General features: G+C 43.2%; 1 protein-coding gene across 1 annotated transcript in view; it reads right to left on the reverse strand.

The window, feature by feature from the left end:
* Positions 1–830: 830 nt before the first annotated feature.
* Positions 831–18,445, reverse strand: part of EFNA4 (ephrin A4) — a 199,803-nt gene continuing 182,188 nt past the window's right edge. Inside the window, exons 3-6 of the mRNA XM_078670998.1 lie at positions 14,987–15,055; positions 10,200–10,301; positions 5,637–6,485; positions 831–3,935 (exon numbers count right to left, since the gene is read on the reverse strand). Coding sequence (XP_078527124.1) covers positions 6,382–6,485; positions 10,200–10,301; positions 14,987–15,055 — 275 coding nt within the window. The 3' untranslated portion in view covers positions 831–3,935; positions 5,637–6,381. The remainder of the gene's footprint in view (positions 3,936–5,636; positions 6,486–10,199; positions 10,302–14,986; positions 15,056–18,445) is intronic.

Below are 18,445 nucleotides of genomic sequence, written 5' to 3' on the forward strand. Positions count from 1 at the left end.
TCACCAGCTATTAGTGACTAAACTTAATGATGGCTTTTGTAAGTTATACAAACCTGGTACTTACCACATCTTTGATCACATATTTGATCTTATGCACCAATTCCCACTATGGAACCCACAATACATGTTTCTGCTAAAAAGTACTTGCTAAAAATAAATGCAAGTTAAAGAACAATCGACTGAAAAGGTGACATGAGCTACCACTGTTGTACCACAGCTCCAAGCAGCTGTCACTCAACTAAATCTGGTCTTGCTAGTAATTTACTGGGCCCTAAACAGAGCTTTGTCACTTCATCTCAACCTGTACTGCAGCAGTAACAATGGAACAGGGTAGGAGGACACACACGACTCTCCTAGCCCGGATGACCCAGAGTCCCTCTCTATCCCAGTACTGAAGCCCATAAAAGTACTCCCATGGCACCCTGCTGGAGACCCGCAGTTTTGCCTTGTGACATATTGGCACTCCCTCAGCACCTCGAATGCCACTTAATGAGCAGTGCCAACTTAATTCCCCAGAAACAGGGTCTCATAAAACGTAAGCATAGGCTCCTCATCTGTACCCCGCTGCCAGTCCAGCATTGGGTCTGTCCTGTTATGATGTGTTGCTGGTCCAAGGGCAATGTATACAGACTCCGTATGCTGCACAGATTCGCTCCGGCTGGCAGAGCTCCTATGGGTCACCTCATGACCAGGCTTTCAACAAATTCCTTTCATTCATCGGTTTACTTTCAGTATGAAATCCCTCTGGTATGCATATTCCTGAACACAAAATACATTTAGAAACATTTCAACCACCACAAGTGAAAGAAAAAGTTGCAGAGCAAAGTGCATGATTTAAAATAGTTTTTTTTATTTTTGGCTCAGTGTCTATCAAAGTTATATTTTTATATTCAGTTAAAAAAAACCAATTGTAAACACATTGAATACTGTGGCGATTGATTGTTATCTTCTCAGAAGACAAAAGTCTGTTCTCTTCACTGAAAACAAGCCCTGGGTTGAGGGCTACTGCAGAGGACGTTAATCAAACCGGGGTCATGTGGGGGGAGATTACTGTGCACTCATCTCTAGGTAGGATGCCTAAACTCAAGGATGCTCGTAACACTGCCTTTATAAACTGGACTAATGTGTGATGAAGGGACAATGCATTTCACTGGAAGCCTCATGTGATCCACTAACCTTTACTAACTCAACTCATGGCAGAGAATATTTCATCACTCCTCAGTGGTGTTACTGAACTTCATAATGTACAGCTAGCAGGATGGACTAAACTTCCCTCAGAAGTCAGATTCATGGCTGATGCTCCAACTCCGCATGCTATGTCCAAACTGGAGGGGTTAACAACAAGTGCACATCAAACACAAGCATGACGGGTTGGAATTGACTCACATGTGCAAACTTAAACCTGAGGTTTTAGCCCTGAATGCCATGTCCAGACCCAAATTTGATGGCTTCAGTCAAAACACAAGACTGATGGGTTAGTATCAACTCGCATGTGCAGACCCAAACCTGAGGTTTTAGCACGAGGTGCCATGTCCAGCTCCAGACTTGATGGGTGTAGTACCGATAGCCATGTCCAAACACATGCCGGATGGGTTAGCATCGACTGCCAAATCGAAATACAAGCCGTATGGGTCAGAACCAGTCCCATGCCAAATACAAGGCTGATGGATAAGTATTGACTTTCATGTCCAAACAAAATGGATAGCACTGAATGTCATTTCCAGAGCACAAGCCTGATCGGTTGGCATAGACTGTGGTGTCCAAACAAAACCTGATGGTTTGGCACCAAATGCCATTCCCACTCTTAAGCCTAATGAACAGGGCGCCCTTTCTTGTGAAGGGAAAATAGCTTAGTCAAGGAACATAGGTCAGAGCTGAAAAGAACGGTGCACTAGCACTGTTTAACGTAGCCAACCCTACCTTCCTTGTCAACCCCCAACTCTCATAGGTAAGCGTTCTCTGCCATGTTCAGATCCAAAGGTGGGCCACATGCCCTGCTTGTTTTGCCAGAATTCATGTCACAAAGGCTAGCACCATCTGCAATATCCAAATCCAACCTTGGTGGGTTAACACCGATGGTCAATTCTGAAACTTGATGATAAAGTATCACATCCCTTGTCCAAACGCAAGAAACAAAGGTTGAGACTACAATGTCCTAACGAATGATTGGTGCACTAGTACGGCCTGTCATGCCTAAACCCAAGTCTAATGGGCCTGTGGTGCCAGGGCAACGAGACACCCTGGTGCCAAGCTCCCTAAAGCGCCACTCAGTATAAAAGACTATGGCGGGATCCACAAGGATAGCTGAAATTCTTATAGAATTATTATCTCTCAAACCTTTTTAAGAACCATAAACTAGGATAGGGTCACACTGGAAAGGAATTAAACAAATGTCAGAGGCAGCTGCTTATCCCAGCCACCAAGAATGTGTTAATCTGTCTGTGACAGATCCTGAGACCAATAGAAACGTTGTTTGTCATGGAGAAGAACAAAAGAATGTGTGATGGATACAATACTAGCTAATTGTTGGGCAAGGTGTGTGAATGATAGTGACTGTTGACTGCCATACAGCGTGCAAGTAAGGGGTCACTTACTTTCAAGTGCTTTAAAAACCTGCATGACTTTAGTGTCTTCAAAAAGCGAGTATGCGTACGAGTACTTGTGCATGAAGTTGCTGGTGTGTACCAGAAAGTGTATGTGGAAGCAGGTGTTGGTGAATAAATAAGTAACAGGGTGAGTGCATGTGACTCAGTTTCTCAAAGTTACCAGGAGTTACCTAAACCTTTTCTAGAAGATTCTTTATAAGACTTTTCAAACTTGTGTTTTCTTCCTACTGAGCACTGCATCAGAGAACTTTCAGCAACAACAGTCTGTATTAGATTGTGGATCTTTCAACAAGAGGAGTGTTAACCCCAACAAAGTACTCTGGAAACCACTTGAATTTGACCACAAGCATACACTTGTCTTAGGGTTTGTTCACACAATGAACAGTCCAAGATTCTTCTCTCTCAGTCTCAACGAGGCAGGGGATGGAACATCGCGAACGTTGTTGGAACCCAATAACAGTTACTGTGTTCAGTTGGCATGGAGCATCTGGAATCTGCCCTTTATTTTTATAGGGGAATAAGAAGGGTAGAAAGGCAAAAAGGGCACATCAAGAAATGGAATAATAGAACAATGAATACCAGGTGAATGAATGCTTAACTGTCGCAATCGTGGTGTTGTGTTTTGCAGGGGATATACCGGAAGGTGCAAGGAGGTAGAAATCTCTCAACACATGATTGTAGTTTAAATTAATCTCTGTTTTGAACCACGCCACCTCCATCAATGCGCTTCTTAGAACTCACAGATGAAATAGTATAGGTTGAAGGAAGCGCCCGCCCCATAGGTGCTCGGTGTCACCATGGAAGGCAAGATGGAGCCCTAATGCCACTGCAACATTCTTGTTCACCGACTGCCCGACTGTACACAAACATACGACACAATTCAATTGTACATTCCCTCAAACTTCAGACTCTTCAAATGCAAAATGCTGAAACGAAAATATAAGTTAAAGCAGAATTCTTTTTTTCTGGATAAAGGTTTCATCATCTAGGCTCAATCTTAATTCTTCAATGAGAAAGACGATGTTTGCGGTGATCAACATTTCAGACACAGCGGCGGCTCTTCGGATAAACCTTGCTCCCAAAATGTCCAGGATGCCAGTACTTTCCTCAACCAACCTGGTCATTCTCTTGCCCCACTCAAAAAGAGATATGCCAGTTTTCATTCTCTTTAATAGTAGTTTTCAGCATGCTGTATTTGCCCCCCCCAAACATTCTGGGCTTGGTGAAGGGCTGGTGCGATCACTTCTTCAACGCCTTGCGGGGGGAAGTGGAAACCGAGGCAGGACTCCCCAGGAGACGCCTAGCGTTGAATACGTCATCATGGAGGACCTGAAAAGACAGGGCACAGGATAAGTTGGGACCAGCATTCAGTAATGCTACTTTCACTAAATACAAAAGTGCCCTCCATACACAAATGAAAGGCTGACTGTTTGAGTTGCTAAGCTTGTCTTCTGGAGTTCATAAACAGTTCCACACACTCTGTATAATCTGGAACATGTTAAAGTCTACATATAACATGGCTGCACTGATTCAAAATGCTGTGTAACTTTAAATATTAACAAAGGACAAGGTTCACCATTCACACACATTTGCACAAGGAGACAGCTGCACACAAGCATGAGAAAGACGTATTGCATAACTAAGGATCTGCCTTGTAGTACATGTCCTTCTCAGGAAGATGCCTCAGTCAGCCACCCGGGTCGGTGAAGCCGATTAAATCCTAGTTTTCTAAACTTCTGAACTATAAGAAATGTGTGTGATTCTCTTTCAACAGGATGGTGCAGTATGTTACCAAGTTCTTACTTCCCTTCCAGATCAGGCGGGGTAATGACCCCTGTAGCCTACAAATATATGACACACCCTCTGATGGAGTGTTGACCTGCTAGGCAATACCACACTCCTGGCTCTGTGCTATGGGATGCCCACCTGACCGGTTTGTTGTAGTATTGGTTAGATTCCACTGAACTAATTCATTGCAGTGGTCTATAGTTTGAAAGCCCAGGGCTATAAAGTGCCCACAGTGACGAGGAACGAGGTGGCCACTGTCTTTTACTCGTACATCGGACACCACTCCGGTGGTTTTGTGAAGGACAAATACTTGTCACGTTGGCTTCAGCAGACTGACGTCCCTTAACTGACATTTATTTAATGCCACACTATCACTTGAAGAGCCTAAAAGAACATTCTGTGTCAGAAATCTCCGTGGTAACGAGGCCACTGAATTAACTCTGCTAACTGGCCCTTCTGCCTTCATACCTTCAGCATGTGTACATGACAGAGCACCGCAGTCTGCATCTGGCGGCCACTCTCGCTTCCAGATTGGAAGTGAGAAAGTTGTGGGAGCAGTGAACTGCTTGGATTCCCACCTAAACTGCATTCGCAGATGCGGAGGGAACTAGTTTCACACTGAATTGAGTCTTCACTTACAGGGGCGGCTCCTCCGTAGTGGCGGAGGAGCGTCGCCCCACTGCCCAGAGCCAGAAGATCATAAATAAAATTATAAAAACACAATGTTATTATTTTATTTATTGCGGTCTGAATCTCGCACTAGGTATAGGGCGGGGCAAGGCATGGCAGGAAAGAGGAGTAGTGTGCACTTATAAGTGCGCATGTCTGTTTGTCCGTCCGTTTCAGGCCGGTCAGACAGAAATGCTCACTTAGGTTTCTCCAACCCAGCTGTGTTGAACAGCTGGGTTGGAGAAAAGCCACAGGCTCAAAGGCACGGTCTGAGCAGCAAACGAGGTCGCTCAGACCAATTCCAACGTTGCTCTCGTGCTAGGAGATCAGTGTCTGGAAGGGGTGGGGGAGACTGGGCCCTGAAGCCCAAGCCTGGACGAGAGAAGCAGCGAGGCAGGCGGGAGCATTAGTGGGAGCGGAGCAGCAGGTAAGTCTTCTTTTATTTTATATTATTACCCAACCCTCACCCCTGCCCTACCACCCTAGATAGGCACCAGCCGCCACTGTTCCCTTATTGAGTTGGCTGTTTGGCCAAACGCATGCATCATGAAAGAGGAACAGAGAGGAACTTACTTTCTATGCGGCAAGAGGTCCTCCACATCAAGGTCCGCTGGTTTACAGGCTCGTCTCACAAAGCATTGGTACGGGCAGCACTGGCCCGTACGGAGGTGAATATTCAATGGTCCAATTGCATTCCTCAGTTTCTTCATCTGACTTGGAATCCAGTCTCTATGAACATAATATGGTCTTGACACACTCGGAGAAGACTACGGTGGTTCATAAGTGGAAGCTTTGGGAGGTTGATGTTCTGTCAAACTGTGCGTGTCAGCGTTGGGAACGTAGTCCTTGGTCATTCCACTATGGCACTTAGGTGTGAAATTAACTGGATATTCTCATCTTTGGCTTTGAAAATCCATAAGAAAGTATAATTCAATTTTAACTGAAAAATAATAAAAAAAAGCAAAAGACACAGCATCTACTTCGAGTTGCCAAAGATCAGAGGGCCCGACAAGGAGCTGTGCCAAAATTGGCTGCATTTGGCTTGAAGGTGGCACATTTTTGGGTTGAGGGAGGCTCAAACATTAGGCTTCTGCCATTTGTGTTTAACGCAGTGGGAGTTATGGGGCCTTGACTAGAAGAGGCGAAGGGAAGGTTAGGTAAAGGCTTCATGTACCAGGATGAAAGTTCTATAACGAAGGCTTTCTGTGCAACCTCCATCATCTAAAGTGCAACGTCCTCTACCCACAACACAAAATAACGAGAAAAAAATCACAATGCGCTCAGATTTAAAAAAAAAAAAAAAAAGCTGCAGGCTTCTTCAGTTCCAGAGAAGAATGAGTGTTAGGCTGAGGCACAGAAGTAGATGAAGTCGTGCGTCTAGCGGTAGCTGCCTCACCGACCCACCGGCTGACCTTGTACCATCTGCAAAATTAAGAACAAACAGAAAGTAGAGTCACTTTGAGCAATCTAGAGGCAGGCAGCAGATAGAAGGTCTTATCCCAATCATCATACTCATGAACCCCACTAGGGAGGTAGATCAGGGTAGAGGAAGCTGGTATAAGAAAAGTAATTTGGGCATGACAATAGTACCTAATACTGGCTATCATAATCAGAAATATGTTCTCAGAATTACCAGCCTGGCATTTGGCTGCTGGCCTAACAACTTGGAAGTAGCTGGTCTACCAACTTGGAAGTAAGTCTAAATCTAGGAAGTATTATCTTACTCGAGAATTATTTACAAGTAAATCATTTATTTATTTTCATGCTGCAATTCCATGGGCTTAAAATAACTATTTTACACACTTGGGATCAAAAGGGATCTGTGAGAGCCGGGGGGTACTGATCCCTAGAGGAATTGTCAATCACACAAGAGCACAACCGGCTCAGTCGAAAGAGAAAGTGGGTCCTATGAAGAACTAAAAGGGGGGGGGAGAATCTCTCAGGACAAGACCCCTCACTCATCGTTAGGTGACATGCTTCATCATTTGGGTTCCCTCCTCACACCGAAGTGAGGTCTACGACTCCCCTCAGGGAGAAGCTGAGCTGTTTTATGTCCGAAGAGGAGTGTAAAGACGTCGTGAGTGAAGGGCAGAGTGCAAAAGGGTGTGAATTAAAAATGTCTGTCTGGCCCAGACAGACATTTTTTATCCACACCCTTCTGCACTCTGCCCTTTGCTCACGACCTGACGACGAGTGAGGGTTCTTGTCCTGAGGGATTCTCTCCCCCCCTTTTAGATCTTTATAGGACGCCCTTTCTCCTATCTCTTTCGTCCTTTCAACTGAGCCGGTTGTACTCTTGTGTGATTGACACTTAGAATAACTCTTGAAATCAGTTTACAAAATCCTACCCTTCACTTTAGTACAAGCAAGCAACTTTTCTTTCTCACACAGGAGATAGTTCGAAGAGGCAGGCACTTGGATTAGCTTCTCGCACATCAGACGAGTCACTGGCGCGTGCCACTGAAGTTAATCTACTGATTAGGAATATGTGACAGAGGCTCCCCCTTGGTACTGGTAATCAACTTTCTTCTCCAGGTTTTCTTATCCAAGTTTAGGAGCAATGATCTGGGTTCCTATAGCCTTCGTCAGATTAGTTCCTATAGCCTTAGTCAGATTAGTTCCTATAGCCTTAGTCAGATTAGTTCCTATAGCATTTGTCATTTTAGTCCTATAGTCTTGCAGCCCCCCAGGCTCAAACAAATCATTAAAAGGCCTTGCAGGGCATTAAGGGGTGCTCCTTTCTTGAAAAAGTAAATAGTAAATGATCGGCTCGGGCCGACCGCTTATTATTCCTTTATTCTCCATTTGAGAAAAAAAAAATTGTTGGCACTCCAGAGACCCACATCTTTCAATTACGTTGAGGCCACATAGGGCGCCCAAGTGCCCCCGCCGCATCCCTGCAAGCGTACCCATTGGCCATGCAGTAAACTGCAAACCATTATTATTTTGTTTTATTATTTGAAACTGTGGTGCCCCAGTGCCCACCCAAAGCATTTTCTATGTTTGGTGCTGCAGGGAGGGCCTAAAGGCCTCCGCAGCCCTGCTTGTACCACTACCATCACGGGGTGGCAGAACCAGGCAGTGCTCCCACCCCGCGGGAGCAGTTTTCTCTTGCTCTGCAGAGCAAGGGCAATTCCAAGTTTTCCTGCCTGCGAAATTATTGGAGAAAGAAAAACTTACCTTTAAATGTAGTTTTTCAAAATTGATGTCTTTCATAGATTCATATGCAACCCACCCTCCTCCACAGCCATTTCTTCAAAATTTGTACTACGTAGCACAAGTGTTAAAGAACGCTATACAGGTCTGTTGACCCAGGTAGGGAAGATGAAGAGTGTGATATGGGCTGACTAGCTGAACTTTAGATCTGTTTAAAATGAGTGACTATGTAAAAGATTTATCCCGATGTTTACTATTACACTGCTATCTATGTTTAACGTGGGACTCCCACCTCGACGACCGGAATGTTTCAAGCATGTGAATCTATGAAAGATACAAATACTGTAGAACTACAGTTACATATGTAACTTGTTCTTTCTTTGCAAGAAAATAACCACCTCTATTGAGGAAATTCCTGAAGATTATCAGTTTCCAGTGACCTTTAACAGATCGTTAGAAATAATGGGCTCAGTGCTTGAGAATGGCTCGACGGGAAGTACTACACACTACTCTGTCAAATCAAGGGTCAATTAACTTTATACCTGTACGTTTGCAATCCACTACCTCATCCAACAATACCCAAAACCTAAACTTTTATGCTACTCTAGATATTAACTATTATATTTATGCAAAACAACTGTGTGCAAAAGCTACAACAATTAGAGAAAAAATTTAGAAGGCTAATTAAGGGACTTTTAGTGTGTGTTCTTTCAACCATTCGATTAAAACCCGTTTTTTAAAATATAGTAGTAATGTAAAGTTTATCACAGAGTTCTGGAGAACTATTTATATTCTTAATGACATTTCAACTAATCTAGCATCGAAAGTCGCAATTATATTTGAACTAGGAATGCTCACCAAAATAACTCGGGGATTATATGTAGCAGCGGTGACTGACTGGGTTCATTTTTGAAGGGTGGATTTATTGTTAAATTTTGTTTAATGCTTAAACAATTGGTTACTATGATTTGGACTGTGAATGTCATTATTTCATAGTATGTATTTTATTGTTCGTTTAAAGTGTGTGTCCTCATGTGAAAACGTAACTTGTGCTATGTAAAGCGCTCTGATACCTGATTCGGGTCTAGTTCGCGCTATATAAAACTCTACAAAAAAAAAAGTGCATACTGCTGTTACTTTGGTTTTTTTTTCTCGCTTCTTTGTCTATTTTCTTTTTTTTAATATCTATCACGGATTTGAAATACATGTAATTAGTTTGTGCCAACAAAGTAATACAAGTATATATTACAGTTGTATCTGGAACTAAGTTACTTAAAGTGTCCCGATGCAACGTTGTTGGCTTTAATTAAAATCCATAAAATACCAAAGCATTTCTCATAAGTGATGGATCACACTCATTTTCCATTCCTAGAGTACCTCAGTTACATACTTCACAATGGCCTACACTTCATATTGACACCACACTCCTATATAACTCTCCTGTATGCCTCATTCTGCCCTGTAAGTCTCTCTCTGTGGAACCTCACTGACAGATACACCTCACTGCACCATATGTCACTATTATAGCTCCCACTCTACCAAATACTGCACTAATAAACTTCACTACCCAATAACCCGTTTCCCTGTCAACCACAAATCTGCCACACCATTCCCTATAGGATCCTAGAACTCTGCCTCACATCAATATAGCTTTCTGCCTTACATGGTTGGTTAGTTCTACAATAAGTGTCTTATAATTGAACTAGAGCACACTCATCTCTATTCTAGACCTTAATGATATACCTTTTGTGTATTTTACACTGAGTTACCTCACTTTGTCCTATACCTCGCTAGCATACTGTAATTGGACCAACTCCTTACTAGCATACCTTACTCTGCTTGATCAGGCATTACAAGATGGACTTTTTTTTAGTGAGCTCAGAAATGTACCTCACTATAATTCCTAGATAGACATGTCCTCAGGCCCCGCCCTGCCTCCATTGCTCACTCAATTGCAAGTTGTAAGCAGCAAACACTTACCCTTTGACCTTCCTCCCTCTCCTCTTCCTCCGCCTCCTCCTCCTCCTCCTCCCCCTCCTCTTCCACGAGGCTGAGATTTGGGTATTTGGTCATCAGGCTTTGCTGTTTAAAGAAGCAGAAATAGTACATTTTCTAGAAGATACAAACAAGTAGGCTTGTTCCTGAGGGCAATTCAAAGTCAAGTGGGCTTGGAGTATAGTTATGTAACTGGAGAAGAGATCCTCAAGAATGCAATAATGTACTGCTCCTCAAATGGGACCAATCCGAAGAAAATCATAAAAAAGCACACCCCCTTGTGAGGCGCTCAGATTTTGACAGAATATATATTCTTTGCACACTGCCAGCCTCTAGGCCTTTCCAACAGACGTTACTCTTTTCACTGTCACTTAAATCTGGTAAACCAACACAGAAGAGAGGTGCTGAGTGCGGAGGGATTGTAGCAAACAAACATCGACATAACTGATAAAGGGAGTCTTTTCTGAAACCTAAAATGACAGGATTTTACCCCTTAGCTGCTGAGGCAGCCCCAACTCTTCCCCAGCCCCTGCCCAGTGCTAAAAAATCCTATTTGGACTACTTGAAGTACTTTGTACTTAGGCCTCCATAATTTTGTATCCACGTAACGTATTCATGCCAAATTGGCATCCATTCTGTCAAACATCCCGGGGACTCTAAAGTGTGCAATAAAGGGTCTATTTTTTCCTAAAAACAGTGTCAACAAAAGGTTTGCTGTGCTAAAGTCACCTGTTTCCCAGCTTTTAGGAACATGCAGAGCAGAATCAAAAAAACTATTTCTACCACAGTTTCGGCATTTACCAAAGAGGTAGCCCAATTTACCTATTGGGTGTACTTTCAATCTACTTCCAGTTTGTGGTGGAAACCAGTATGAAACCTATGGGTGATCCAGGAAAGCAATAGCTTTCTGAAATGTAGACATAATTCTGAATTCAGCAAGGGGCCATGTGTGTAGATCCCTCAAGGTTCTCCAAAGAAACATACTGTTGAAATAAAGAAAAATTGAAACAAATCGGTAGGACGCCAATTTGTGACATTTTTCCTGTAACTTTCCATCATGAGGGCTGATTTACAAAAGCAATATACCATTACTTCTGCTATATCCTTATGGTTGCAGAGATATATAGGGTTTGTAGGTTACCCAAGAAGCAGAAATGCCCAGAGCCAACGACTGAGCTGCACCTCACAATGGCTTCTCATTGTGTACCAAGTATAGACCAATTCATATTATGAAATATGTAGAGTGAAAAATGGGTATTAAAGAAATCTATGTATTACTGAAATGTGCAGCAGATACGGACGTTAGGAGAAGTGGTTATTTGAACATCTGTGAATTTATGGGTACCCATACTAGCATATGATTCAGAGGGTGTATTTTAAAATATCTTTTTTCTTACACACTGGCTTGAATTTGGAAGGCTCAAACACAGCTAACTCCTGTTGGTAATAACACATTTTCTACTATTCAATGTTTCCACAACCTCAGTTGTGTGGGTGTAGGCCTACTTCCAGCAACAGGAAATGGTCTCATATGCAACAGGGACACATCACAATTTTCTACTGAAAACTAATCCTTTTTTGCAATGTCAATCGTTGTGGGTTTTAGGTCCCAGTTCGGCCAACACCTAGGGAAACCTAGCAAACTTGTAAAAAAAAAAAAATTAGACACCTAAAGGAATCTGAGGTGAGGTGACTTCAGTGGCTCGGACAAGGTCATTTTACCCAGAAGCCCTTGCAAACCTCAAACTGTGGCTAAAATCACAACTTTTCTTACATTTATGTGAGGGAAACTTACAGAATCAGTAGGAATTCACAAAATTCCAGCCGCAGCCCATGGAGGGAGTTCGGTGGGGCAGGGAGGCGGTGCGGGGGAGGGGCAGGGTGGAGGGTGGTAAACAACGGAATAAAATTTGTTTTGTTTATTAAATTGTTTACTTACCAGCAATTATCCATATTCCGTTGTTTACCACCCTCCACCCTGCCCCTCCCCTCCCCTCTGCCCCACCGAACTCCCTCCATGGGCCGCGGCTGCAAAATTCATACCACCCAGCGAAACCCACTTGTCCGGATGAAAACGTGGACTCCCTTTTGTGGCTGGACCTAGAGCCTGAGATGGATCATACCAAGGTAAATGGGAGTCCCCTGCGAGGGCTCACATTGACTGTAGTTTGATCCGTTCTTGTTGCAGGCACTAGGCCCAGCCACACAAGTGGGGGTAGTGTTTTCGGGAGAGATGAGGGAATCGCTGGGTGGTAGAAATGCGCTGGATCCCTGTGGATTCTGAAGTTTCCATCACAGAAAGGTAAGGAAAATGTGAGCTTTTAGGCAACGTTTGAGGTTTACAAGGCACTGTGGGTAAGAACATGTTGGGGCATGCATGCAAGACATACCACCCTGGACTCCCATCAATGTCTAGTTTTGCATGGTGGGAAAGGATAATGGGGCCCAGGGTAGCGTGGGAGTGCTGGCCCATGCACCCCCCCATAAAAAAGAACAGCAAACTAGAAAACCCTGGCGTCTAGTGGGCTTTCTGCCCTCTAGTGGGTGGTGGAGCAGATTGAGGTGAAGATACCCACCCACCCCGCAAGGAGTGCAGAAAGACTAATGTGGTCCCTGGTGGATGGGAGCACAGGCCCATGCCAGGGGAGGCCGATTACACCCCAAAAGTGCTCTAAAACATTCTTGGTGTCTAGTGGTTCTATCCCTTCTTGGGAATCACTCTTCTGTTGCAATTTCGAAGCACGGATCCACTGGGTAGAGATGCCACTGATAAGGGGAGACTCTACCCTTTCCAGTCAATCAATCAATCAATCACAGACATTTATATAGCGCACTACTCACCCGGAGGGTCTCAAGGCACTATAGTGACACCTCCCCTACCTCAATCAGTGCATGGGGGGCCGAGATGTACTCGGAGCACTGAAAACGAGCTCATTTTACTTTCACTTTAGGGCACACTGATCTTAATTACCAAAACAAAAGGCTCTGGTGCAAAGCACTAGAGGGTCCTTTATAGCCCTTCCCAGTGTCCCACTGGCTGATGCCCGCACTCAAGGAGTTACAGACTTCAGGCTGTGACAATCATAGAAGATTATTTTCACTGCGGGTAATATTACATTTTTTACTGCTGAAAATATGGAGAATTTCTCTTGATACACGGTTCTTGCAACGTGGAACAGCTTACTGCATAAGATGCAGAAGAAAAAGAGGATAAGCAAGCGTTACAATGTGATACCCACACAGATGTAGGGAGACCTTTGATTTTATGCAACCTGTGTGAAAATCTTGTACTGTGCAATGTGCTTTTGTCCCGAATCCAACCCATTCTCAAGCTTTGGATATGCCCGTCACCTACTGTCAGGATAGAAAAGCACTTCCACAGCTGTTTTAATAAAGAGATGTATGTGCCCATACCGTGAATGGCGGTGGCACACCCAGGTCCCTGTTCGTATGGTCAGCCCTGCCATTTCCTACCATTTAAAACACGCACTGGCAAAAGCGGTTGCACTGACCTATAAGATAATTTGGCAGGGTCAGGTCTAACAGATGTGTGGGCCAGTATTTGGCTATTTGTGGGCCTGTTTCTTGGCCTGGTTTTTACTTTCCATGATATTACCACAAACATTGCCTGCAGCGAGTACAAAAGAATGGTATCTCCTGTACCTTACAAAATACCTATCTTTGTCAGTGTGTCAGAACGAGTAAGGAAAATCACTTGGTCTTCTGGAATCGATTCCAATTTATTTCCCAATGTTTTTAAGACAAAGGAGAAACATTGAGTAGCCAACACGTGATACGCCCCCTTACACTGGCCATCTAACCTGGGGCTTCCTCGGGGTTTAAAGTATCAAGAATTAGTTAGGAATAGTACGGGATCCTTTCCCATATATTATGTGTCTTCGAATAAGGCGCTATCACATCAGCTGTTAGCAAAGGTCTGACAAGCGCCTTGGCATCTCAATCCTGAGTCAGGGCATTTTGAGCTGATGTTCTGGATCACACGTGCTCGTTTCATCCTTCCTGTGTTCATATCACCCTTTTTGGCTTTCATCTTTATTGCTTCCTAGATTTTTGTCTCTGGTTGCAGTTGTAAGGCCACCAACAGGGATTACAGCTAATTTAGGGCCAGTGGTGACATAGCTCATAGGAAGTTAGTCCAGGAAATTCTGGTTTCCTCAAACTTCTTTGGTGACATCAGATAGGACCTCATCTTAACCCACAGCCCCATAATTCTCAAATGATGGGTTCCTAACCGCTTAAAACTGCCCGGGATTGGCGAGGTCTACTGAGTGAAAACTTACTTCACCAACTTTAACTTGGTTTTTGATGTAGCTTTAGACCTCCTTCCTGAAGCTGAAATCACTTTCTGCTCAAGGGCAGCCATGTGCAACTAAAGGACACATCTGCAGCTTGAGTCCTGTGGCACAGCAAGCTCCTCGCCATGTCTGTGTATACTCACTCACCACAGTACCTATGTCAGTCTTAAATGTAAGTCCTCCCTCAACCGCAAGACAAGTTCCACATGCCCTTCCTGTACTACAACTTGTAAATCTTTGGAAAGACTCCATCTGAAGTCCTCATGGTACTGATGGTCGAAGAGATTACTTTGCAGGAGGCATCCACTTTTACACTATATTTCACAGCAAACCACACTGCATTGAAAACATTAAAATTACTCGATGGAGCCGCCTTCCACCAACATGTATGTTTGCCAGCTTGGACTTAACATGCTCCATGCTTTTGGCATAGGAAAACAGTTATGTGGCACTTACTTGTAGAACTGCAGCAGACAGACACGCGGAGCTTCAGGCAATCCCCATAACTGTCTTTGTCTGGAACAGCTAGAAAGAGATTAAAAAGAAAAGGAGAACATTGAAATGTATCCACAAGAGTTTTATTTTATAAATCGCGCGAGGAAAAGAAGGCTATTCAATCACCTACAACTCTCAGCGTCCTCTGGAAGAAAGCTTTGCCCAAAGCAATGACAGTGCACACTGCCCAATCCCACCAAATACTGGCAACCGGGGAAACAAGTTACTTACCTGTCAAAATATTTTGCCAGTGTTCCCTTTTCTTAGATTAATACACTTAAACTAAAACTGCCGAAATAAAAGATTGTTCTCAAATTGAGAATACAAGATCAGTGACTTTCACGACTAATTTCAGCATGCATGCTGGTCTGTGTGGTTGGTCTCTTCCATTAGGTCAAAAAACTATTGGAAATGTCCTCTGGATGTAAATGATTAGATAGGAGACTCAAATTGCCCTAAAATTACATCCCCAAAAAATAAAAATAAAAACTCACCCACCCACAATGACCTATTAATCCAGCTGTGGACCGTGCAGGTAAGAGCGGCGGGGCCCGGGTGGGTTTCGACAGACCACGAAGGAAAATTAATTATTTATTTAATTATCCCTCGTTGTAGTCTGTCAGTTGGACTGGACCTACAAGTTAAAGCACTTACTGAATATAACCAGAACTAAAAGGTGTTTTTCTTTATCTCTCACTATCTCTCTGGTGGGTGTCATGCTGGGTGAATAAACGAGAAAGTTAAATGAACTGCTTTTAAAAACTCTAGACAGTCTGGGACTCTTCAGGAAGACTAATAATAGAGCACCTAGAAAGGTGGAGGCTCTGGACCCCAGCCCATTTTGCTCATGCCTTAAAGTCTCTGCAGGTGGGTCTGTGGAACTTGTAAGTGTCCTTGACATATGACCTTTCTACAGTTACAAACTGCTGAGTGTCTTCCAATTTCGGGTTGTGCATGGTTGGGGATATTTGAACACATTTTACACAGTGGCGGTTGCTTCTCTGTAGTTACCCGGTTGTTCATAGTTTTCGTAGGAAGAGCGTTTTTTCTTTTGCTCATAACTGTCAGGCTGTTTGACGAATATTTAAAAAAAGTTTATAAAAAAAAAGTTCCTGGAATTTCAGACTGATCTGTGAAGCGGGGAAAGAAAAAAACGATAGTCCCAAAACACGTTTTTCTCTAGGAATTTCCCATAGGAGTTTTGGGAAGCAATACTGAAAAACAAGCTGAACAGAAGTACACCAAATTTGGCGGAAAGCTAGATGGTTACCCAGACAGCATGTTTCTGGTGATTTCATCTAAATCCGTCTAGCCGTTTCAGAGAAATTAATATTAAAAATATATTAGTATCTGGACGGTTGTTACCAGGGCATGCCAGCAGTATCGCAAATGTAAAAGATACCAGTATTCTGGCTGGCCGAGAGGGATTTTTCCCTGTTGGACCTTTTTTTGTCCTGCAGGACTGTTACCAGTCTTGTGAGACCGAGAGACCTGATTGGCTGACCACAGCTGAAACAGAATTATTGTAGCCATTTCAGGATTCGGTCCTGGTCTCCTGTGTTTTAGAAACAAAAAACAAAAAACAAAATTAAAAGGGTAGGGTTACAGGTATCCTGAACCCTTCATCTTTCTGGGCCATCCAAGACGAATCCCACTGCCGTGTCTAAAAAGAATGTGTGTAGTTGGCCCTGCGATCGCGTGGGGTTGGCCAGCAACAGTGGCTGGCTGCCCATATGGGATAGGGCTTAGAGTCCTGGCCACAGGCCAGGCTCAGCGGCAAACGTCATGCCACTCATGGTGGGGGGCTGCTCATTCGTGGAGGTTGGCAACCTGTGGGGGATTTGGCACATGGCCTAGCCCTGCCCGCAACCACCTGCTGCGGAATGTCAAAAGCTATGCTTAGTGAGGGAGTTAGGCGAATATGATTTTTTTAAAACCTAAAATTTACTGTAAAAACCAAAGTTAAAACTGACATTTTAGTAAAGTATGCTGATATCTAATTTTACATTACAAAAACCTCAGAAATTCCCTGTAAAACTCAAAGGTTAAAGTAAAGTTAAGAAAAGTACTAAGATTTTAGCTTAGGTTAAAAAAAAAAACAACTAGACATTCTCAGTGAACAAAGGTTCAAGTGACATTACAGTTAGGTCTTCTAATAATAGAAAAGATAACGTTTAAAAACCAAAAGAAGACCCACTGAAGTTCACAAGTTATAGTTTACTGATCTAACGGTAACTTGCACCCCCACGATGTACTGCTTGTAATCTCAAAGATAACATCACACGACATGTTAAATGACATAATTGATAACATTACTGATGACATCATCCAAGCTCCTGCTCATCAAATGGAAACAATATAGAACTGGAGCCAAGTTTCATTCAGGACAGTAAAAGTTATATGGTGCACATATTAGAGAATACTGAAGTTTTAAGTGCAGGTGCAGGAAATAATTCATTAAAGCAAGGTAGAGACTGAAACTTACACCTGCAACTCACACTAGCTGCCGTCATAGAGGTTGCACCTTAAATTAAAAGCCTGTTACCAAAAATAGGCGAGAAAAATCAAAACTTCTCTTAAGAAAAAATGATTCACCGGTGGACTTATGTGTGCATGCAGACATTAAAAAGCTGGCATGCAGCGCAATAGATAATACTACATAATCTGGAAATGTATAATGTGCAGATATTTATTTCCAATAGTTCAGTGGAAATTCGGAGACATTACATATTGCTGCAGTATATGTATTTTATGGGTGATTCACTTACAGGCGGTTTATGTATAATTGCAAGCACTTTAAAATAGTGCACACCATCCTGTTCATTTCAGGAATGTGTGTAGTTATTTCTACACACTATTGAGGTAGGTGTATAGAGACTGGTAGCACACGCCTTATAACTTGCTAATATATAGCAGCAATGACGTGATCTCAACAATCTACGTTAGATGAGGTATTTACCAGGCACATCTTATTAAGGTAAATAATAACCAAACAGAACTGTATTGATGGATTAATAGGTTGCTGATCTCATTAATGTCTACAGAGCCATTCCATTTCTAAAAATAACAAGCATTTACAATGCAATGGTCTCGGCTTTGTTAAAGTTAGAGCTCTTGGCATTGCAAATGGCATTTTTTTTAAAAACAGAAATAAATGGTATTGTCATTCACAATGGCAAAAGGTGAGCATTAGAGAGTAGTAGAAAGTATTAGCGGACACAGAGCCACACACACACACACACACACACACACACAGAGCCACACACAGAGCGACACAGACAGAGCCACACACACACAGAGCGACACAGACAGAGCCACACACACACAGAGCGACACAGACAGAGCCACACACACACAGAGCGACACAGACAGAGCCACACTCACACAGAGCGACACAGACAGAGCCACACACACACACAC

Source organism: Lissotriton helveticus, chromosome 12, assembly GCF_964261635.1.
Source record: "Lissotriton helveticus chromosome 12, aLisHel1.1, whole genome shotgun sequence".
Lineage (NCBI taxonomy): Eukaryota > Metazoa > Chordata > Amphibia > Caudata > Salamandridae > Lissotriton > Lissotriton helveticus.